The sequence below is a fragment of the Branchiostoma floridae genome, chromosome 12, assembly GCF_000003815.2.
Source record: "Branchiostoma floridae strain S238N-H82 chromosome 12, Bfl_VNyyK, whole genome shotgun sequence".
Taxonomy (NCBI): Eukaryota; Metazoa; Chordata; class Leptocardii; order Amphioxiformes; family Branchiostomatidae; genus Branchiostoma; species Branchiostoma floridae.
The window spans coordinates 16,526,669-16,551,741 of NC_049990.1; the positions used below are offsets into that span (position 1 = coordinate 16,526,669).

Sequence of the window (25,073 nt, forward strand, 5' to 3'; positions counted from 1 at the left end):
ACTGTATAAAACTTTATAGTACAAACTTTTTCCCAACACAAATGAATATACGAATCCAATCAATTTAAACGACCACTCTTCAGGATCAATCACTTCAGAAGGTAAACTCGCGAGAGTTACAAATACGTGATCTAATTAACACGTGATCTTGCGGATACGTGACGTCAGCAATTGGTCAAACGTGGTAGGAAGTTTATAACGCCCGTCTCTCTATGTAACTTCATTTGTTACATATGCATATGTTACTTAACTGATGCCAGTGTATTTTTTGTAACATTTCTTCAAGTCACAAGTGTGATGAATGGATAAAAGGTTTACTTCTTCAGCCGCGTCCAAAATAATTTCGTCTTCGGGACACTCAATCGTCTTATCTCCATCCGGGGTCTTGAAGGTCACCTTGTACGTGGCTCCTAATAAACAAACAAACTGGAGATTAAAATTGAGAAATATAAAACATACACCTTTAATGATATTTGGAAGATATTGTCGGGTGTTTTTTGACTGTTTTAAAGGTTAGTCGACAATAAACAAAGGGCTCGTTGAAAATAACCCTTATCGTCCTATCTTAAACTGTGTCATAACATTTCGCTGTGACAACATGTGATAAGCAAGATGGCCGACCTATGACGTCACAAATCTTTATGGCGAAAACCATGGACTGGAGGCTAAAACAGGACGCTTTTTCTGCGTATTAAACAAGTAATAATTCAGATAGCTTTCAATGACACAATGGACGAATATTTTGATATATAGCTTTACGGAAAGCAAGAAGTTGAAAGAATTACAAGTCGCCAACACCGACAACGTTCAGAACACAGATAAAAGTCAGAACACTTCACCTCCACGTGTGCGCACATTCACGTCCAATGTCCCCATATCCGGTATCCCGCAGCCGAGCAGCGTAGCAGCGTCCTCTAGCGGTTTGCCGGAGTAGTACAGGATCTGTTGTTCCACGGGCAGACCCTCCAGCTTGAAGACTCGCTCCTTGATGTCCCGGATGGTTTCCTCTCCGGTGATCCCCAGAAGTCCATAGTTTTTCTTGCTTTGCACGAAAAGATGCATGATGCTGAATTTCCTACAATAAAAAACATTTATAGGTAGGTTAAAAAGAAAATCGGCAGGTAATACAATGCAGCAGCAAATTAATGATGTACAAAACGTGGGCGTGGCGTAACTTTTTGTATGGTACTTTGGTCAGTCCCCAGAGGCTCAGGGCTCGAATTTCTTTACCATTGTATCCTTAGAAAACCAAAGAAAGCATACAATTCTGTGGGACTAGTTTATTTGTCGAGACTGCTACGCATTATAAAATAGGACTAAAACTACCTAAATCACATCCAGGGACACACCAATATCCTGTGACCGCGGACCCCGCTGGTTCGAACGGGGAGTCGGCTATATATGAGAGGATTATATACAACCCCACATTTACCAGGAGGGGGGGGGGGCGCTACGTATAGAACTATCTGGTACTTTGGATCTGGCGCTTTTACCTTTGTAGCTTTTGGAATGTTGAAAAATTGTCTTTTTGCATATTGATTCATAGTTAAGATACACCTCTTCTTCAACTAGATCTCTTTTACATAACTTTGTGTAATAGTTGCTGCCATACATTGTACCATGTACAAATGTCGCGCAATAAAGTTCTCTCTATCAATTTACAGCTAGGATATACAAACCTTCTCCAACAAGATCTGTTCAGTGTCACTGACGAAAACGAGTGTATGCTAGTGTTGAAACTGTTGAGCGAGATGCACATCAAACTGAGATAACTACTTCCTGGGAATGTAGCTGCCTGGGGCTGTCTCAAAGACATATACAGACACAGACACCAGCGACTTTTTAAAAGCTCCCCATGTCCATATTGAAGAGAAATCTGATGAAAAAATGTAGTCGTAAGAAAATGGAACAAAGGCAACCAGGGCTTCCACGAACGACCGGTTATAGCAATGTGAATATGTCAAGCTATCTTGTCCACAACTATCTTACCGAAATATGATATATCCACTTAAATGTTTGCAGCGGTTGAAGGCGTTAAGACAATAATTAAGGCTGGAGGGCAGAGTTTTTGTCCGCGATATCCGGAGTCTATCTCCTGCGTCGTTATCAGAAATTACACCATTAGGAGAAGCATTCATGCAACACTTTTGAGTTAAAAGAGTGCGTCAAACTCCAATAAATAATTTTTTGTGTTCCTACTCACATTATATAAGTCATTATACCCTAAGTCCGAACGCATTACTTTTCCATATTTCTCATCTATAATATCTCATGCAAAACAGGCAAAATACTACCAGAAGGCGATACATTACCCCTCCAAACCCCAACAACTTCATCAAACCGGTTGAGTGAGATGTTTTGCTCGTAACGCTGTGCTAAATTGTGATTTTCGAACAAAAAGAAGAAAGAGTCCACTACAGTGTTTTGCGTGCATGAAAGGATTGCTGCCTTTGGCTGCCCAAACATTGGCACACACTGACCGAAACATCTGTAGACACTACTCCAAAAATATGCAAATAAAGACAACAACGACGTGTATAAAAGAGTTGCCCTTTTCTGTGCCCCTATTGAACCGCTATCTGATAAGGAGTTGTAGTCAGAAGAGTTTTAGAATCGGTCGAGACCGCCAAACGCAACGAAAGCCTCCACCTGCAACTGAGCGTAGCGATGTTAACATTTTCGGTGAATAGATTTGCAAACTGCAAAGCTCCCTTGCCTACATTTATCCACTACACCACAGCTATTTGGAGCGACGGAAGGCGTTAAGTCAAGGATTTTAAGGCCGTAGCCTGGTAGGACACGGTATTCATCCGCGAACCCCACAGGACACAGAATTTATGTACGGATGAGTCGACTGCAGCGGACCGTGGACCTACACCGCATCACATTTATAAAAGATAGAGTGTTCAAACGGCAGTAAAGTCACCTCTTTGGCCCCAATTATCTCTTAGTTTACCTTAACTCAAACATTATCGCTTTTCGTACTAATCTAGAGAACCCACTACTCTATGATTTCCACCGCGTCAAGTCACGCTACGTTCACTTAACATGATGCAAATCCTCATAGGCTTACTCAGTTCTCCCCCCCCCTTAAAACTGTTCCACATACCCCTCTTCTCCCACTTAATTCTGTACAATAATCCCTTCGAATTAATTACTATTCTTTACCTTTTCTTAGCTTCTTCGCCGCTCTTTTTAAACTTAACCAAATTGATCTTCCGAACTTGCGACTGTCTTGTTGACTGGCACAGCGTAGAATAAACAGGTATCTCTTTTAATCACTACGTCATCATCACGTGAACATCACGTGAGAGATAAATCTAACCTGTTCTGTTAAATGCCATTCTTTTGAAAACGCAATTTTCTTCATTATATCATTACGCTCATTGAGTTCTTTCAGGCCCTTTAAGCACTACCCATTCTTCAGATTTATCCAGTCGAAACACAATTTTTAACCAAGTATTCATCCTATAGCCACTGAGGCAAAAACTGTCCTACATAGTAAGCGAATAGGCAGGCTTTCAGATCGTATGAATTGGAATGTTCAGGTAAGAATTTAGTTCAGAAGGCACAGCATTTATGTTGGGAGGAGTGAATGCAGTGGACCATGGCCCCAACTGGGCGCCATTTAAAAGGGATCCTCTAACCCATTCTTTATACTTAGCTTCCACTCCCTTGGAGATTACTTTTCGTTACCTTTTCTTAGCTGCTTCGCCGTTCTTTCAAAACTTGACCAAGCTGCTCTTCCGAACTTGCGACTGTCTTATTGACTGGCACAGAGTCGAATAAACAGGTGTCTCTCTTTATCGCTACACCATCATCACATGAACATCAGGTGACGGGTAAATCTAACCAGTTCTTTTACATGCCATCCTTTTGTAAACAAATATCTTACCGAAATATGATATATCCACTTAAATGTTTGCAGCGGTTGAAGGCGTTAAGACAATAATTAAGGCCGCAGGACAGACTTTTTGTCCGCGGTCTCCGGAGTCTATCGCCTGCGCCGTGATCAGAAATTACACCATTAGGAGAAGCATTCATGCAAGACTTTTAGGTTAAAAGAGTGCCTCAAACTCCAACAAATGAAACAATATTTTTGGATTTTCACTCATATTATATAAGTCATTATACCCTAAGTCCAAACGCATTACTTTTTCATATTTCTCATCTATAATATCTCATGCAAAATAGGCAAAATACTACCAGAAGGCGATACAATACACCTCCAAACCCCAACAATTTCAGGTTGAGTGAGATGTTTTGCTCGTAATGATGTGCAACATTCTCGAACAAAAGAAGAAAGAGTCCACTACGGTGAAAAAAACGTGATTAGCGTGCATGAAAGGATTGCTGCCTTGGGCTGCCCAAACATTGGCACACACTGACCGAAACATCTGTAGACACTACTCCAAAAATATGCAAATAAAGACAACAACGACGTGTATAAAAGAGTTACCCTTTTCTGTGTCCCTATTGAACCACTATCTGATAAGGAGTTGTAGTCAGAAGAGTTTTAGAATCGGTCGAGACCTCCAAACGCAACGAAAGCCTCCACCTGCAACTGAGCGTAGCGATGTTAACATTTTCGGCAAATAGATTTGCAACTGGAAAGCTCCCTTGCCTACATATATCCACTACACCACAGCTATTTGGAGCGACGGAAGGCGTCAAGTCAAGAATTTTAAGGCCGTAGGACACGGTATTCATCCGCGAACCCCACAGGACACAGAATTTATGTACGGATGAGTCGACTGCAGTGGACCGTGGACCTACACCGCATCACATTTATAAAAGATAGAGTGTTCAAACGGCAGTTAAGTCACCTCTTTGGCCCCAATTATGTCCTAGTTTACCTTAACTCAAACATTATCGTTTTTCGTACTAATCTAGAGCAACCGCCATACTATGATTTCCACCGCATCAAGTCACGCTACGTTCACTTAACATGATGCAAATCCTAATAGGCTTACTCAGTTCTCCCCCCCTTAAAACTGTTTAACATACCCCTCTTCTCCTGCTTAATTCTGTACACACACCCCCCATCGAATTAATTACAATTCTTTACCTTTTCTTAGTTTCTTCGCCGCTCTTTTTAAAACTCGACCAAACTGCTCTTCCGAACTTGCGACTGTCTTGTTGACTGGCACAGCGTAGAATAAACAGGTATCTCTTTTAATCACTACGTCATCATCACGTGAACATCACGTGACGGGTAAAGCTAACCAGTTTTGTTTCATGCCATCCTTTTGTAAACGTAATTTTCTTCATTATATCATAACGCTCAGTGAGTTCTTTCAAACCCTTCAAGCACTACCCATTCATTTGAGTTATCCAGGCGAAAAAAAAAACAAATCTTAGCCAAGTTTTCATCCTATAGCCACTGAGGCAAAACTGTCCTACATAGCAAGCGAATAGGCAGGCTTTCAGATCGTATGAATTGGAATGTTAAGGTAAGAATCTAGGTCACATGGCACAGCATTTATGTAGGGATAAGTCGACTGCAGTGGACCGTGGACCACCACTGGGCGCCATTTAAAAGATAGAGTGTTCAAACGGCAATAAAATCACCTTTTTGTCCCCAATTATCTCCTACTTTACCTTCACTCAAACATTTTCGTTTTTCGTACTAATCTAGAGCACCCGCCATACTTTAGATTTCCACCGCGTCAAGTCACGCTACGTTCACTTAACATGATGCAAATCCTCATAGGCTTACTCAGTTCTCCCCCCCCCCTAAAAACTGTTCAACATACCCCTCTTCTCCCACTTAATTCTGTACAATACCCCCCCTTCGAATTAAGTACTTTTCTTTACCTTTTCTTAGCTTCTTCGCCGCTCTTTTTAAAACTCGACCAAATTGATCTTCCGAACTTGTGACTGTCTTGTTGACTGGCACAGCGTAGAATAAACAGGTATCTGTCTGTATCACTACGTCATCATCACGTGAACATCACGTGACGGGTAAATCTAGCTAGCCGGTTCTAGTTACATGCCATCCTTTTGTGAACGCAATTTTCTTCGTTTGGTCATTAAACTCATTAAGTTCGCTCAGGCCTTTCAAGTACTACCCATTCTTTTGAGTTATCCAGTCGAAACACAATGTTTAACCAAGTTTTCATCCTATAGCCTCTGAGGCAAAAACTGTCCTACATAGTAAGCGAATAAGCAGGTTTTCAGATCGTATGAATTGGAATGTTAAGATAAGAATTTAGGTCACATGGTACAGCATTTATGTTGGGATAAGTGGATGCAGTGGACCATGGCCCCAACTGGGCGCCATTTAAAAGGGATCCTCTAACCCATTCTTTATACTTAGCTTCCACTCCCTTGGAGATTACTTTTCGTTACCTTTTTTAGCTGCTTCGCCGTTCTTTCAAAACTTGACCAAGCTGCTCTTCCGAACTTGCGACTGTCTTATTGACTGGCACAGAGTCGAATAAACAGGTGTCTCTCTTTATCGCTACACCATCATCACGTGAACATCACATGACGGGTGAATCTAACCGGTCCTGTTACATGCCATCCTTTTGTAAACGTAATTCTCTTCATTTTGTCATTACGCTCAATGAGTTCTTTCAGGCCCTTCAAGCACTACCCATTCGTTTGAGTTATCCAGTCGAAACACAATGTTTAACCAAGTTTTCATCCTATAGCCACTGAGGCAAAAACTGTCTTACATAGTAAAGGAATATGCAAACTTTCAGATCGTATGAATTGGAATGTTAAGGTAAGAATTTAGGTCACAGGGTACAACATTTATGTAGGGATAAGTCGACTGCAGTGGACCGTGGACCTACACTGAACGACATTTAAAAGATAGAGTGTTCAAAGGGCAATAAAATCACCTTTTTGTCCACAATTATCTCCTAGTTTACCTTAACTCAAACATATTCGTTTTTCGTACTAATCTCGAGAACCCACTACTCTATGATTTCCACCGCGTCAAGTCACGCTACGTTCACTTAACATGATGCAAATCCTCATAGGCTTACTCAGCCCCCCCCTTAAAACTGTTCCACATACCCTTCTTCTCCCACTTAATTCTGTAAAATACCCCCCCTTCGAATTAATTACTATTCGTTATCTTTTCTTAGCTTCTTCGCCGCTCTTTTTAAAACTTGACCAAACTGATCTTCCGAACTTGTGACTGTCTTGTTGACTGGCACAGCGTAGAATAAACAGGTATCTGTCTTTATCACTACGTCATCATCACGTGAACATCACGTGACGGGTAAAGCTAACCAGTTTTGTTTCATGCCATCCTTTTATAAACGTAATTTTCTTCATTATATCATCACGCTCAGTGACTTCTTTCAGACCCTTCAAGCACTACCCATTCATTTGAGTTATCCAGGCGAAAAAAACAACAAATCTTAACCAAGTTTTCATCCTATAGCCACTGAGGCAAAACTGTCCTACATAGTAAGCGAATAGGCAGGCTTTCAGATCGTATGAATTGGAATGTTAAGGTAAGAATTTAGGTCACATGGCACAGCATTTATGTAGGGATAAGTCGACTGCAGTGGACCGTGGTCCACCACTGGGCGTCCTTTTAAAAGACGTCCTGTATCAAACGCCAACAAAGTCACACTTTTTGATCTCAGTTATCTCCTACATAACAATAATATATTCGTTTCTGGTACTTTCTAGCGGCTGAGCACTCTACTTAAATTTCAACCGCGTCACTTTACGTTGTGTCATGATGCCAGGATAAATCTAACCTGTTCTGTTACAGGCCATCCTTTTGTAACGTAATTTTCTTCATGATATCATTACGCTCATTGACTTCTTTCAGGCCCTTCAAGCACTACCCATTCTTCAGATTTATCCAGTCGAAACACAATTTTTAACCAAGTATTCATCCTATAGCCACTGAGGCAAAAACTGTCCTACGTAGTAAGCGAATAGGCAGGCTTTCAGATCGTATGAATTGGAATGTTCAGGTAAGAATTTAGTTCAGAAGGCACAGCATTTATATTGGGATGAGTGAATGTAGTGGACCATGGCCCCCCACTGGGCGCCATTTAAAAGAGATCCTCTAACCCATTCTTTATACTTAGCTTCCACTCCCTTGGAGGTTATTTTTCGTTACCTTTTCGTAGCTGCTTCGCCGTTCTTTCAAAACTTGACCAAGCTGCTCTTCCGAACTAGCGACTGTCTTATTGACTGGCACAGAGTCGAATAAACAGGTGTCTCTCTTTATCGCTACACCATCATCACATGAACATCAGGTGACGAGTGAATCAGTTCTGTTACATGCCATCCTTTTGTAAACAAATATCTTACCGAAATATGATATATCCACTTAAATGTCTGCAGCGGTTGAAGGCGTTAAGACAATAATTAAGGCCGCAGGACAGACTTTTTGTCCGCGGTCTCCGGAGTCTATCGCCTGCGTCTTGATCAGAAATTACACCATTAGGAGAAGCATTCATGCAAGACTTTTAGGTTAAAAGAGTGCCTCAAACTCCAACAAATGAAACAATATTTTTGGATTTTCACTCATATTATATAAGTCATTATACCCTAAGTCCAAACGCATTAGTTTTTCATATTTCTCATCTATAATATCTCATGCAAAATAGGCAAAATACTACCAGAAGGCGACACAATACACCTCCAAACCCCAACAATTTCAGGTTGAGTGAGATGTTTTGCTCGTAATGATGTGCAAAATTCTCGAACAAAAGAAGAAAGAGTCCACTACGGTGAAAAAAACGTGATTAGCGTGCATGAAAGGATTGCTGCCTTGGGCTGCCCAAACATTGGCACACACTGACCGAAACATCTGTAGACACTACTCCAAAAATATGCAAATAAAGACAACAACGACGTGTATAAAAGAGTTACCCTTTTCTGTGTCCCTATTGAACCACTATCTGATAAGGAGTTGTAGTCAGAAGAGTTTTAGAATCGGTCGAGACCTCCAAACGCAACGAAAGCCTCCACCTGCAACTGAGCGTAGCGATGTTAACATTTTCGGCAAATAGATTTGAAACTGCAAAGCTCCCTTGCCTACATTTATCCACTACACCACAGCTATTTGGAGCGACGGAAGGCGTTAAGTCAAAAATCTTAAGGCCGTAGGACACGTTATTCATCCGCGAACCCCACAGGACACAGAATTTATGTACGGATGAGTCGACTGCAGTGGACCGTGGACCTACACCGCATCACATTTATAAAAGATAGAGTGTTCAAACGGCAGTTAAGTCACCTCTTTGGCCCCAATTATGTCCTAGTTTACCTTAACTCAAACATTATCGTTTTTCGTACTAATCTAGAGCAACCGCCATACTATGATTTCCACCGCATCAAGTCACGCTACGTTCACTTAACATGATGCAAATCTTCATAGGCTTACACTGCCCCCCCTTAAAACTGTTCAACATACCCCTCTTCTCCTGCTTAATTCTGTACACACACACCCCCCCCCATCGAATTAATTACAATTCTTTACCTTTTCTTAGTTTCTTCGCCGCTCTTCTTAAACTTAACCAAACTGATCTTCCGAACTTGTGACTGTCTTGTTGACTGGCACAGCGTAGAATAAACAGGTATCTGTCTTTATCACTACGTCATCATCACGTGAACATCACGTGACGGGTAAAGCTAACCAGTTTTGTTTCATGCCATCCTTTTATAAACGTAATTTTCTTCATTATATCATCACGCTCAGTGACTTCTTTCAGACCCTTCAAGCACTACCCATTCATTTGAGTTATCCAGGCGAAAAAAACAACAAATCTTAACCAAGTTTTCATCCTATAGCCACTGAGGCAAAACTGTCCTACATAGTAAGCGAATAGGCAGGCTTTCAGATCGTATGAATTGGAATGTTAAGGTAAGAATTTAGGTCACATGGCACAGCATTTATGTAGGGATAAGTCGACTGCAGTGGACCGTGGACCACCACTGGGCGTCCTTTTAAAAGACGTCCTGTATTAAACGCCAACAAAGTCACACTTTTTGATCTCAGTTATCTCCTACATATCGATAATATATTCGTTTCTGGTACTTTCTAGCGGCTGAGCACTCTACTTAAATTTCAACCGCGTCACTTTACGTTGTGTCATGATGCCAGGATAAATCTAACCTGTTCTGTTACATCATCCTTCTGTAAACGTAATTTTCTTCATGATATCATTACGCTCATTGACTTCTTTCAGGCCCTTCAAGCACTACCCATTCTTCAAGTGAGTTATCCAGTCGAAACACAATTTTTAACCATGATTTTATTCTATAGCCACTGAGGCAAAAACTGTCCTGTTGCCGAGCGGTGACTGACATTGAGTACGGTGAAACTACCGTGTATGGCGAGACTTTTTAGATTAACGGGCACGACTTGAATTACCGGGTAAGGTAAAATTTTCAACGCGTACGGCAGAAATTACCAGGTAAAAAGAGGTTTCATGGGGGTGTAATTCAGTGATCCCACGTTAGGTGTCAAGACCAATTCTGCTCATTCAATCCCAGACATTCTATAACAGTACCAGTGTCGAGAGGATTTTACAGGGCCTTACGACGTTCAGCGACACCCTGGAAGAGACGGCTGTCAGGGGTGCTGCCTTCATCTGTCTCAGCCTTATTCTTCTCCTTGTACCCGATTTGATGTCAGGTAGTGGAAAAACAATGAAGAACTGAATCACGAAGCATCTAAGACAGCATTAAAGCAATGTTTCAAAGTTGACAGCGAATGCTCCCTATTCACATAAAGCCATAAAATTCATAATTCGCAATCAAGGACTTTATCAACTTTTTATTCAATATCTGTATTCTGATATGCTGAAGAAAACTAGTGTATGCTAGTGTTGAAACTGTTGAGCGAGATGCACATCAAACTAAGATGACTGCTTCCTGGGAATGTAGCTGCCTGGGGCTGTCTCAAAGACACATACAGACACAGACACCAGCGACTTTTGAAAAGCTCCCTATGTCCATATTGTACAAAAATCTGATTAAAAACTGTAGTCGTAAGAAAATGGAACAAAGGCAACCAGGGCTTCCACGAACGACCGGTTATAGCAATGTGAATATGTCAAGCTATCTTGTCCACAGCTATCTTACCGAAATATGATATATCCACTTAAATGTTTGCAGAGATAAAAGGCGTTAAGACAATAATTAAGGCCGCAGGACAGAGTTTTTGTCCACAATCTCTGAGTCTATCGGCTGCGTCTTGATCAGAAATTACACCATTAGGAAAAGCATTCGTGCAAGACTTTTAAGTTAAAAGAGTGCCTCAAACTGCAACAAATGAAACAATATTTTTGGATTTTCACTCATATTATATAAGTCATTATACCCTAAGTCCAAACGCATTACTTTTCCATATTTCTCATCTATAATATCTCATGCAAAATAGGCAAAATACTACCAGAAGGCGATACAATACACCTCCAAATCCCAACAACTTCAGGTTGAGTGAGATGTTTTGCTCGTAATGATGTGCAAAATTCTCGAACAAAAGAAGAAAGAGTCCACTACGGTGAAAAAAAACGTGATTAGCGTGCATGAAAGCGTTGCTGCCTTGGGCTGCTCAAACATTGGCACACACTGACCGAAACATCTGTAGACACTACTCCAAAAATATGCAAAAAAAGACAACAACGACGTGTATAAAAGAGTTGCCCTTTTCTGTGCCCCTATTGAACCGCTATCTGATAAGGAGTTGTAGTCAGAAGAGTTTTAGAATCGGTCGAGACCTCCAAACGCAACGAAAGCCTCCACCTGCAACTGAGCGTAGCGATGTTAACATTTTCGGCAAATAGATTTGAAACTGCAAAGCTCCCTTGCCTACATTTATCCACTACACCACAGCTATTTGGAGCGACGGAAGGCGTTAAGTCAAGAATTTTTAGGCCGTAGGACACGGTATTCATCCGCGAACCCCACAGGACACAGAATTTATGTACCGATGAGTCGACTGCAGTGGACCGTGGACCTACACTGCATCACATTTATAAAAGATAGAGTGTTCAAACGACAGTAAAGTCACCTCTTTGGCCCCAATTATGTCCTAGTTTACCTTAACTCAAACATATTCGTTTTTCGTACTAATCTAGAGCACCCGCCACACTATGATTTTCACCGCGTCAAGTCACGCTACGTTCACTTAACATGATGCAAATCCTCATAGGCTTACTCAGTTCTCCCCCCCCCCCTAAAACTGTTCAACATACCCCTCTTCTCCCACTTAATTCTGTACAATACCCCTTCGAATTAAGTACTTTTCTTTACCTTTTCTTAGCTTCTTCGCCGCTCTTTTTAAAACTTGACCAAACTGATCTTCCGAACTTGTGACTGTCTTGTTGACTGGCACAGCGTCGAATAAACAGGTATCTGTCTTTATCACTACGTCATCATCACGTGAACATCACGTGACGGGTAAATCTAGCTAGCCGGTTCTAGTTAGCTGCCATCCTTTTGTGAACGCAATTTTCTTCGTTTGGTCATTAAACTCATTAAGTTCGCTCAGGCCTTTTTAAGTACTACCCATTCTTTTGAGTTATCCAGTTGAAACACAATGTTTAACCAAGTTTTCATCCTATACCTTCTGAGGCAAAAACTGTCCTACATAGTAAGCGAATAAGCAGGTTTTCAGATCGTATGAATTGGAATGTTAAGATAAGAATTTAGGTCACATGGTACAGCATTTATGTTGGGATAAGTGGATGCAGTGGACCATGGCCCCAACTGGGCGCCATTTAAAAGGGATCCTCTAACCCATTCTTTATACTTAGCTTCCACTCCCTTGGAGATTACTTTTCGTTACCTTTTTTAGCTGCTTCGCCGTTCTTTCAAAACTTGACCAAGCTGCTCTTCCGAACTTGCGACTGTCTTATTGACTGGCACAGAGTCGAATAAACAGGTGTCTCACTTTATCGCTACACCATCATCACGTGAACATCACATGACGGGTGAATCTAACCGGTCCTGTTACATGCCATCCTTTTGTAAACGTAATTCTCTTCATTTTGTCATTACGCTCAATGAGTTCTTTCAGGCCCTTCAAGCACTACCCATTCGTTTGAGTTATCCAGTCGAAACACAATGTTTTACCAAGTTTTCATCCTATAGCCACTGAGGCAAAAACTGTCTTACATAGTAAAGGAATAGGCAAACTTTCAGATCGTATGAATTGGAATGTTAAGGTAAGAATTTAGGTCACAAGGTACAACATTTATGTATGGATAAGTCGAATGCAGTGGACCGTGGACCTACACTGAACGACATTTAAAAGATAGAGTGTTCAAAGGGCAATAAAATCACCTTTTTGTCCCCAATTATCTCCTAGTTTACCTTAACTCAAACATATTCGTTTTTCGTACTAATCTCGAGAACCCACTACTCTATGATTTCCACCGCGTCAAGTCACGCTACGTTCACTTAACATGATGCAAATCCTCATAGGCTTACTCAGTTCCCCCCCCTTAAAACTGTTCCACATACCCCTCTTCTCCCACTTAATTCTGTACAATAATCCCTTCGAATTAATTACTATTCGTTACCTTTTCTTAGCTTCTTCGCCGCTCTTTTTAAAACTTGACCACACTGATCTTCCGAACTTGTGACTGTCTTGTTGACTGGCACAGATTCGAATAAACAGGTGTCTCTCTTTATCACTGCATCATCATCACGTGAACATCTCGTGACGGGTAAAGCTAACCAGTTTTGTTTCATGCCATCCTTTTATAAACGTAATTTTCTTCATTATATCATCACGCTCAGTGAGTTCTTTCAGACCCTTCAAGCACTACACATTCGTTTGAGTTATCCACAACAAATCCTAACCAAGTTTTCATCCTATAGCCACTGAGGCAAAACTGTCCTACATGGTAAGCGAATAGGCAGGCTTTCAGATCGTATGAATTGGAATGTTCAGGTAAGAATTTAGGTCACATGGCACAGCATTTATGTAGGGATAAGTCGACTGCAGTGGACCGTGGACCACCACTGGGCGTCCTTTTAAAAGACGTCCTGTATTAAACGCCAACAAAGTCACACTTTTTGATCTCAGTTATCTCCTACATAACAATAATATATTCGTTTCTGGTACTTTCTAGCGGCTGAGCACTCTACTTAAATTTCAACCGCGTCACTTTACGTTGTGTCATGATGCCAGGATAAATCTAACCTGTTCTGTTACATGTCATCCTTCTGTAAACGTAATTTTCTTCATAATATCATTACGCTCATTGACTTCTTTCAGGCCCTTCAAGCACTACCCATTCTTCAAGTGAGTTATCCAGTCGAAACACAATTTTTAACCATGATTTTATTCTATAGCCACTGAGGCAAAAACTGTCCTGTTGCCGAGCGGTGACTGACATTGAGTACGGTGAAACTACCGTGTATGGCGAGACTTTTAAAATTAACGGGCACGACTTGAATTACCGGGTAAGGTAAAATTTTCAACGCGTACGGCAGAAATTACCAGGTAAAAAGAGGTTTCATGGGGGTGTAATTCAGTGATCCCACGTTAGGTGTCAAGACCAATTCTGCTCATTCAATCCCAGACATTCTATAACAGTACCAGTGTCGAGAGGATTTTACAGGGCCTTACGACGTTCAGCGACACCCTGGAAGAGACGGCTGTCAGGGGTGCTGCCTTCATCTGTCTCAGCCTTATTCTTCTCCTTGTACCCGATTTGATATCAGGTAGTGGAAAAACAATGAAGAACTTAATCACGAAGCATCTAAGACAGTCTTGGAAACACATATGGATGTCGCAATGTGGGATAACAGGAAGATCTATAATACTGTCCATAGGTGGTCCTAGCTATGACAGGGCCACCTCACATATGGTTCTAATAAGAGTTCAATAAAGGGACAGACCCCTAGTCTGTCCACAATCAGTTCTGACCAGGCAACCACAGAGTGCACGTCTCATCTTATTCTACTCTAACACTGGTGGCAGCTTCTGGGTTGCCGTTTTCGAGCGGCCGGACCCCGTCCTAACGCCATCCGCGGCCCGCTACCATGCCGCCCGAATCGCCCGGGGACCGAGACCACCAGCCGCCCGAGCGAACACCGCCCGTGCTATGATGCCCGACCCGCCACTGTGCCACGTCGCTGACCGACCTCGCCCCGACGTGCCACCACGCCGTCCGTTTAGCCAGCCTGCCTGCTACCGCCGTAGACGTAGACTACAGACCCAGCTGTCCGATGTGTTTCCATGCCGTTCTCTTACACAGCCTGCCGCCAGACCTCATCTTCCATTGTGCCGCCTCCGCTCGTCGTCACTGAAGCCCGAAAAGACGCCATCCCGAAGCCGTCCGCAGCCGGCCACGTGTCAGCGCTGTCCTGCAGACCACGCCGCCGTCTGCCCGACCCGGCCCGCCGTGCCTGCCCGACCCGGCCCCGTAGCTTCGCACCAAGGACTCGTCGCTGCCCATCTCGACCACAACTGGCCCGTGACACAGCAATGAACTTCCAAGTATGACCGCCGGCGTGAACTGAACTCAGCTGTGCCTCGAACGATCTTGCCCCTGGAATGCCACTGAACTGCGTACAAAGACCCACGAACTCTTCTTTTGGTTTTATTCTAGGCTAGCAAGGTACGGTCGCACAAATGTATTGTATATGTTCTAAGTTAGCTAGTAGCGTTCTCTATGCCTTGACCGTACGCCTACGGGTAACGTCTTGCGCCTCCTGAACTTATGTTGTGCTGTATTTTGTGTGTTGACTGTGTGATGCTTGCCTATGGAGAGCCGATGCCTGCGGGACGTCTCTCCTAGGAAGATCCATCTGTTGTACGATGCTTGCTTTAGTAGATAGTTAAGCCTACGGGACGACTATTCTCATGTCTGTATGCCCGGCCACGTGCGCACTGTAGCTGTGTGACTGCCTGGAAGACTGAGTACTGCTAGGGAGTATTGTTGTTTCTTGGCCGCTGTGCCAGTATGAAGCCTATTGTTTTTGCTTGTTTGTTGTTTCTATGTTTGTGCGATTGAAGTACAGGCGCCTGTAACAGCCAACGCCCATTATGAGTCCATTATCACAGCAGCAGTCCGTCTGTGAAACATCATTGCCAGGAAGAAGCTAATTACCTGTCACACCCGTACCAGATTATGATCTATATGCTACCTCATCTGTTTACATTTGACCTCTATATTTTAAACATGTAATAAATGTATTGTAACGTAACGTTTTACGCACGACTTTAAAGGTGTCGAGGGCGACACCTGTTGTAAGGGGGGAAGAGTCTTGGAAACACATATGGATGTCGCAATGTGGGATAACAGGAAGATCTATAATACTGTCCATAGGTGGTCCTAGCTATGACAGGGCCACCTCACATATGGTTCTAATAAGAGTTCAATAAAGGGACAGACCCCAAGTCTGTCCACAATCAGTTCTGACCAGGCAACCACAGAGTGCACGTCTCATCTTATTCTACTCTAACAACAGTATTAAAGCAATGTTTCAAAGATTACAGCGAATGCTCCCTATTCAAATAAAGCCATAAAATTCATAATTCGCAATCAAGGACTTTATCAACTTTTTATTCAATATCTGTATTCTGATATACTGACGAAAACTAGTGTATGCTAGTGTTGAAACTGTTGAGCGAGATGCACATCAAACTGAGATAACTACTTTCTGGGAATGTAGCTTCCTGGGGCTGTCTCAAAGACACATACAGACACAGACACCAGCGACTTTTTAAAAGCTCCCTGTGTCCATATTGAAGAGAAATCTGATAGTGATACAAAAATGTAGTCGTAAGAAAATGGAACAAAGGCAGTCAGGGCTTCCACGAAAGACCGGTTATAGCAATGTGAATATGTCAAGCTATCTTGTCCACAGCTATCTTACCGAAATATGATATATCCACTTAAATGTTTGCAGCGGTTGAAGGCGTTAAGACAATAATTAAGGCCGCAGGACAGACTTTTTGTCCGCGGTCTCCGGAGTCTATCGCCTGCGTCTTGATCAGAAATTACACCATTAGGAGAAGCATTCATGCAAGACTTTTATGTTAAAAGAGTGCCTCAAACTCCAACAAATGAAAAAACATTTTTGGATTTTCACTCATATTATATAAGTCATTATACCCTAAGTCCAAACGCATTGGTTTTTCATATTTCTCATCTATAATATCTCATGCAAAATAGGCAAAATACTACCAGAAGGCGATACAATACACCTCCAAACCCCAACAACGTCAGGTTGAGTGAGATGTTTTGCTCGTAATGATGTGCAAAATTCTCGAACAAAAGAAGAAAGAGTCCACTACGGTGAAAAAAACGTGATTAGCGTGCATGAAAGCGTTGCTGCCTTGGGCTGCCCAAACATTGGCGCACACTGACCGAAACATCTGTAGACACTACTCCAAAAATATGCAAATAAAGACAACAACGACGTGTATAAAAGAGTTACCCTTTTCTGTGTCCCTATTGAACCACTATCTGATAAGGAGTTGTAGTCAGAAGAGTTTTAGAATCGGTCGAGACCTCCAAACGCAACGAAAGCCTCCACCTGCAACTGAGCGTAGCGATGTTAACATTTTCGGCAAATAGATTTGAAACTGCAAAGCTCTTGCCTACATTTATCCACTACACCACAGCCATTTGGAGCGACGGAAGGCGTTAAGTCAAGAATCTTAAGGCCGTAGGACACGGTATTCATCCGCGAACCCCACAGGACACAGAATTTATGTACGGATGAGTCGACTGCAGTGGACCGTGGACCTACACCGCATCACATTTATAAAAGATAGAGTGTTCAAACGGCAGTAAAGTCACCTCTTTGGCCCCAATTATCTCCTAGTTTACCTTAACTCAAACATATTCGTTTTTCGTACTAATCTAGAGCACCCGCCACACTATGATTTTCACCGCGTCAAGTCACGCTACGTTCACTTAACATGATGCAAATCCTCATAGGCTTACTCAGTTTCCCCCCCCCCCTTTAAAACTGTTCCACATACCCCTCTTCTCCCACTTACGATTCTGTACAATACCCCCCTTCGAATTAATTAATTTTCTTTACCTTTTCTTAGCTGCTTCGCCGCTCTTTTTAAAACTTGACCAAACTGATCTTCCGAACTTGTGACTGTCTTGTTGACTGGCACAGCGTCTAATAAACAGGTATCCCTCTTTATCACTGCATCATCATCACGTGAACATCTCGTGACGGGTAAAGCTAACCAGTTTTGTTTCATGCCATCCTTTTATGAACGTAATTTTCTTCATTATATCATAACGCTCAGTGAGTTCTTTCAGACCCTTCAAGCACTACACATTCATTTGAGGTATCCAGGCGAAAAAAAAAACAAATCTTAACCAAGTTTTCATCCTATAGCCACTGAGGCAAAACTGTCCTACATAGTAAGCGAATAGGCAGGCTTTCAGATCGTATGAATTGGAATGTTAAGGTAAGAATTTAGGTCACATGGCACAGCATTTATGTAGGGATAAGTCGACTGCAGTGGACCGTGGACCACCACTGGGCGTCCTTTTAATAGACGTCCTGTATTAAACGCCAACAAAGTCAAACTTTTTTGTTCTCAATTATCTCCTAGTTAACCATAATATATTTGCTTCTCGTACTCTAGAAGCTGAACACTCTACTTTGATTTCAACCACGTCACTTAACGTTGTACTAACGTAAGAGTCATTGCACGAGAAAACCAGGCAAAACCAGACAGGGGCCCGGAAGATGGGGGTCGCCAAATCGGCTCATACTTTGTATGTGTGATAGGTATGTGGAACCAAGGCCATCTAGCCTTGCAGCCAACTCTCCAGCTATTTTTCGTTATGGAATTCTGAGACCCCCCTCAGAGACCCTCTAGAATCCAACAATTCATAGCTGAAAATTACTGAAATGTTGATGGCTATCCTGATAAATCTGATAAAGGTTCGAATATAAGTTTAATTTGTATTTCTATATAGTGGGACCGCGTAGCACAGTGGTATTCGACTGCCTTGTTACCAACCTTGTGCCCTTGGGAAAGGCACTTTACACGGCTTTCCTCACTTTACTCAGATGAAAATGAGTACCTAGCTTCGGCTAGGGCCGTCCCTCGAATAGGACGTTAAATGGAGGTCCCGTGTATGGGGACAGCCACACCCCATGCACGTTAAAGAACCCCCACACGTGCGATGGTGCGGTGTGTGTTGGTGCAATTCCTTCTGTCGGGAGTTGGTGATTCACTTCAAATCACCCGGATGGAGACCTTGCGAACCTCTGTCTCGTATCAGCCAAATGGCGATTTACATCATTCACCCGGACGGGAGACCTGGCGCATCCCCGTCTCGCGAGCCGTGAGAGAGGGGTCTTTGTCGGGATTTTTCAGGTATTGGGCTATAGTAAATAGGGTGGTTACATGACACTATGAGGGTAAATCATGGCAAGTATTTGTGTAGTTGTTTGTGAAGCATGCATAATTGTAAAAATATCATGATTGATTGACAATCTCAATTTGGGCTCCATATGGGGAATTTCGGGATGGATCTACTATGAAATGAATTATGCTGATTTTACAGATTTTTACTGTTGCTTTCTAATGTAACAGTTATTAAACCGGTACCTGTTCCTAGATACTCCATGACTCTGTAAAGAAGGCTCTACATGGGGGTTACCAGGACTCCACAAACGTGATACCATGTAACAGAAAGGGCACATGGATACAGATCTACTTCATACATATCGAAAACATAGAGCAAGACCACAACAAAGGTCAATTTTAACGCTTTTTGGGATGGATATACGTGTACATTGTAATTTTCTTATCAATTACGGTATACCATACGGGTACATTACAGGTACTGCTATAGACCAACAGCGTATAATTACATTAATAGTGAATGAATGAATGAATGAATGAATGAAGACCTTTATTGCACATGTTTGCCACACCGGGCTAAGTACAGGTCACAACAAGACATGTTGAAAAGATACAGTTCACAGATACAAAATGAGACTATTGCTGGATAAATTCAACTTCTCCTCGCTTTTCTGTTATAGTGGAGATAAAAGAGCACATATTTTTTATGATCGATGGTTTGTCTAGTTGCATTAGGAATATGAATTTTTCTACAGAGCTTAGGTGTATGAAATAAGGAAATTGGTTTTGTATAACCTTATAAATACAGTTCATTTCTCTCTACGGTATACAATGGACACTCTACTACAAAATGGCGTTCGTCCTCTATTATCTAAATTACAATGTTTGCATAGTCTTTGTTCATGAGGGGTTTATTTATTTATTGGTTTGGCTGCACCGAACACACAGCCAGGGCTGCCCAACTAGCCTATGGCTATTACAAAGGGCTAGCCCTGCTGACAAACACATATAAACAGTACAAATTAAAAAAAGAGTTTGTTAGTATGCCTGACTATTCATTCATCACTATTAGGTCATGTTGATTTTGGGAACTGATGCGAGTATGGGAATTTTTTAAAAAATGGCCGAAAAAAGTTGCCTTCATTATAAAATCAGGTGAGGTGGTGCAGTAAGGAAAGTGACAACAGATTACAAAACACACAGAGTATGGTCATGAGTACTCATCTGTGGGAAGCTCGTGACCAGAAGAAAAGGTAATACAATGGTCGGTCCCCTGGCATTTTTTTTTTGCCGTGAGGAGTAGCATATATTGCTCTAGCAGACGTTGACCCCTAGACTGGAATACAAACTTTGCTCTTGGTCACGTGTTCCTGTCATGGAGAGTCGTTTACACGCAAACACACCCGCCTTTCTGTGACGAAAATTCCGTCTGCATTTTCTAACCATGGCGTCTGACATGGTCCTGTACTGGGGCTCTGGTAGCGGCCCCTGTTGGCGTGTCATGATCTGTCTGGAGGAAAAGGGGCTGTCAGACTACACCAGCAAACTCATCTCCTTCGAAAACAAGGAGCACAAATCGGACGAAGTGTTGAAGATCAACCCTCGCGGACAGGTGTGTACGTTTAACCTATATTCGTAACATTTACCTCCGTGATAAAGAGTTCATAGCAAACTCAAGTCCTTCCAAGAGTCGCCATGCATTCTGCTGTTGGTCCATGGTGTCCTGAAAGGATAAGTTGTGTGGCGTGAGCCATCTTGACCCTTGTGTAAACAAGATATGTGATACCGTCTAGCTGGGCAGGTGCTACAATGAACATACACTTTGCTTTAATATACTAAGTTATAGCTATATCACCTGTGATAATTGTCTCACTTTTTAAAAGGGGACTAACGTATTAACCGCAAGGTCTGGATGCGACTGGTGGACGAGGTACAGCGTACGAGGTGCACGATATACTGTTAATGATTAACTAAAGCAAGGAGCTTTTATCAAAGCTCCTTGACTAAAGCAATCTGTGCTGTTGACAAAGACTCAGCGGACTGCCATTATTATTTTCACTCCGTCATACCGTAGGTAAGGCACAATTTCCGTTTGTGACATATTGTTTTTTCTTCCTTGGAGAACAACAGCGCCTTCTTTGTTAACCCTATTTAGACGGAGTTGGGGAGAGCTAAAAGTGCCTGCGCCGACTTTGACGTCGTATAACTGTGCTAGGACTACGAAACTTGGCGACTTTTCTTAGAATATTGTTGGCAACAACTCTGCGAAATGTTGAGTTTTACCAAATTAACTAATTTTAGTTTAAATAATGAGATTTCATCATTGACATCCTATGTAATCTCAAGTTACATTTATAATCAAATATTCAGAACTTAAGCTAATTTGATGACGTCAAGGGTCAAAGTCCAAGATGTCGGAGAATGTTTTTAGCAACGATGAAAACATGTTATTTTTACTCAAATTCCGTCAAAATCTTTTTTTTGACAAAACACATTCATTTGAACCTTTTTATTCCACTTCTATTGGGTTTTGGGGTTATATGCTAAAAAAACGTATCTAAGAAAATTCAGACTTGTCGATCCAAGATGGCGGACAAATGAGGTCTTTTTCTGACGTCATATAGGCGTCATACCAATAAGGTACCCTTCATAGTCAACGTTGTGTTAAATACCTTTAAGTACAGCGGAAATTCCTTATGTAGGCGGTTTTTGCCCAAATATGACATTATGGCGCCACAATTACGTCATATTACGTCAAAACGATAACAATATAAAACAGCCGCTCGGGCTACCAGTTGTATGATTCAATTCACTACATAAAACTACGACAAATCAAAATGAAGCAGGTTAGAAAAGATAGGAGGTTGTGGGGTAAAGGTTATGGTACTTTCTGTCCTGTTTTCTCCGAAATTGTACCTATTCAACTCAAGCCGTCCTCTGCAGACATTTGCCTCTTCTTACGCTTATGAAGTCGACATTTATCTGAAAGAACTCATGCTGTTTTACTTGCAAAAAGAAGCAAAAAATGTTTACAGAAAGTTGTACACATTCCCTTACTCAGGTGCCCGCCTTCAAGCATGGAAACGTCATCGTCAACGAGTCACTTTCGATCTGCCTGTATCTGGAGGTAGGTTGGTGCAAAACTGCAAATTCACAGTCAAACTTTAAACATCAACGTAAGAAAATTCCCTTCCACATAATCATCAATCATGAACCTCAAGGACAACACTAGTTTGAATTTCACTAGTGATTTGATGAACTCCAACTTAGCCTAGAGTGTAATATTACTTTGTTGTCTGTATTCGTACCACAGAACACTTTTAAGGGCCAGGGGACCAAACTTCTGCCTGACGACCCTGCCCAGCATGCCTTGGTGTTGCAGAGGGCGGTGGAATCACAGAACATCCGGGAGAAGACCATATATGCCTTTTTTTGGTACTTTCACTTGACTAAACCCGAGGATAGGACGGAGGTATGTATACGCCATTCCCCTGCGCAGAGCCTCGCCCGCACATATACAATATACCATGGGGAAAATTCTGCTAAGGCTTAGGTCACATTTCCAAACAGGGGCCCGACCGGGCAGCTTTCGGGAGCCTAAGCCGGGCTGAGGTTTCAACTTTTGTGGGCCATCTGTCAACCAATCGACTTTACCTAAAGAAATATTTAGGCGATTCGCTAATTTGCTGACAGCTGGTTAGAGGCCACGCCCACAAAAGTGAAAACCTCAGCCCAGATTATCAGAGTCTCTCCAGCGTATGTAAATGCAGAAATGTTCGCGGTGGATTAATGTTCGCGGTTTTCGCGGTGACCACTTCACCGCGAACTGAAAACCACCGCGAACATTTTTCTATGATGGTATTAGACTGCAGTCTATGGTGTTACCGCGAAATTAAATCCCCGCGAACTTTAATGCATTTACAGTATTGTGGTAGCAGAACACAGTATTTATGCGCGACCCCGGGGGTCTATGGCGCGGATACATAAAGTAGTAACGGTACTTCACCTTTATCCGCAGGGTAACCTATATCCGTTGTTTTTGAAAGCATGTTACCTAGGGACATCAAGTCGACGGACTGTGGCAACAAATGTGTATTTTCAAAATATGGCAGTTTGAAACCACTGTCGCTGACTCGATAGCCCTAAATACCCTGTTTTTAAAAACAACGGATTTAGGTTACCATACGGATAAAGGTGATCTAGCGTTACGGATAAACTTGTTGAAGGAGAGGTAGAAATCCCTATTTGAGAGGCAGCCAGATATAACCTGTGCTGCGTGACCAAGGGAAGTGTCGAGACTGTATGATTGGATTCTGAAAGTTTTCTTTTTCGTGTATATATAAAACTATAGAAATCCTCATAGGCCGAAAACTGTGTTCTGCTACCTTGTGATGGCTGTGGGCGAGGCTCTGCGTTTGTGAATGATAAACGTTAGGTCACGCCCACTTGGGGAAGTAAAGTTAATCTATATCTGTATCTATATAGCCGGTACAACCGCCGTTCGGCGTAACACACCAGCTTCGCAGGCACGCGGCACACCTAACTTTTGCACATCTATCTGCAAGCGTTCTTTAAAACTACCCAGAGAAGATGCCCCTACTGTACTTGGTGATAACAAATTCCACTCTACGATAGTTCTGTGGAAAGTACGAATGTTGAACACATCAATCCTAGGTTGGTAACTCTTGTATTTGAAGGCATGACTGTTTCTTGTTCTTTTTTGAGTTGGTATTAGATACTTATCAGTTGGTACGTCCACCAGTTTGTTGGTCATTTTGTACATCATGGAAAGTCTGGACATTTTCCTTATATCTTCAAGTGACATCCACTGCAAATCTGTTTTCATTTTGGTAACACTACAATCCCTATTATAGTTGTTTGTGCAGAATCGGGCAGCTTGGTTCTGCATCCTTTCCCGTCTATCTTTGTCTTCCTTTGTATACGAATCCCATACTGTTGCAGCATATTCAAGATTATGTCTTACCAGTGACGTGTATGCAAGTGATTTTACCTTGGTTGGGCATGCCCACAAGTTGCGTTTGATTATTCCCAATGTCTGTTTAGCCTTGGTTGTTATTTTGTTAACATGGACACCCCACTTCAGCCCAGTTGTTAACGCAACACCTAGGTATGGGTGGGTTTTTGTGGTTTTTAATGTCTGACCACAAAATTGGTAAGGGGACACATTTGGTGTTCGTGTGTTCGTTATGTTCGTTACACCTAGTCTCGTGATCTCTCGCGAGATAGAGACTAGGTCATTCTCCGTGATCAAGATGTGCTGTCAGACATCGAAAATTGTATGGTATGTACCTTACCTTTAAAAACAGTCATTGCTCGAAGTAAATTTGGATTAACTGTATTCATACGTGACTGATGAACCTCTTCAACGATTTTCCTTAGACGGATAAAATATCAACAAGCGTATCACACGAAATTACCGTAATACTTCTGTTATCATTGATAGGCGATGTTTGAGGAGAAGAAGAAGGCGTGTCACGAGGAGCTACAGATGTGGGAAGGGTACCTGGCCAAGGTGATCACTCATAATATGTTTTTTCAATAAAAAGATGTAACAGTTATCATTGTTCAAAGTTTACAGCAGGCAACAAAAGTTTAAGGTTACACCAGGAGTGATCTACATGAAAAAAAAAAATATATATATATATATATATAATATATATATATATATATATATATATATATATATATATATATATATATACATGTTGCAACATATACAACTTCCTATAAACTTGACAAGCAACGTAAAAGCGGG

The 25,073-nt window shown here is 42.0% G+C and overlaps 2 protein-coding genes and 1 long non-coding RNA gene across 4 annotated transcripts in view; 1 reads left to right on the forward strand and 2 right to left on the reverse strand.

Moving 5' to 3' along the window:
* LOC118427537 (ferredoxin-like) overlaps positions 1 to 12,377 on the reverse strand; it is a 14,856-nt gene extending 2,479 nt beyond the window's left edge. Inside the window, exons 1-4 of the mRNA XM_035837374.1 lie at positions 12,244 to 12,377; positions 8,290 to 8,401; positions 840 to 1,075; positions 289 to 410 (exon numbers count right to left, since the gene is read on the reverse strand). Coding sequence (XP_035693267.1) covers positions 289 to 410; positions 840 to 1,062 — 345 coding nt within the window. The 5' untranslated portion in view covers positions 1,063 to 1,075; positions 8,290 to 8,401; positions 12,244 to 12,377. The remainder of the gene's footprint in view (positions 1 to 288; positions 411 to 839; positions 1,076 to 8,289; positions 8,402 to 12,243) is intronic.
* Positions 12,378 to 15,756: 3,379 nt separating this feature from the next.
* On the reverse strand, positions 15,757 to 18,453 carry LOC118427538. Its single transcript, XR_004832531.1, has 2 exons — positions 18,001 to 18,453; positions 15,757 to 16,936 (listed from the first exon to the last, which is right to left on the reverse strand). It is a non-coding gene; the product is annotated as an uncharacterized LOC118427538 (long non-coding RNA).
* Positions 18,454 to 20,662: 2,209 nt separating this feature from the next.
* LOC118428241 (glutathione S-transferase A-like) overlaps positions 20,663 to 25,073 on the forward strand; it is an 8,671-nt gene continuing 4,260 nt past the window's right edge. Inside the window, exons 1-4 of one of the 2 annotated variants that reach the window (XM_035838248.1) lie at positions 20,663 to 20,909; positions 22,359 to 22,424; positions 22,611 to 22,769; positions 24,762 to 24,830. In XM_035838248.1, coding sequence (XP_035694141.1) covers positions 20,742 to 20,909; positions 22,359 to 22,424; positions 22,611 to 22,769; positions 24,762 to 24,830 — 462 coding nt within the window. In that variant the 5' untranslated portion in view covers positions 20,663 to 20,741. The remainder of the gene's footprint in view (positions 20,910 to 22,358; positions 22,425 to 22,610; positions 22,770 to 24,761; positions 24,831 to 25,073) is intronic. The other variant, XM_035838249.1, reaches the window with a different exon arrangement.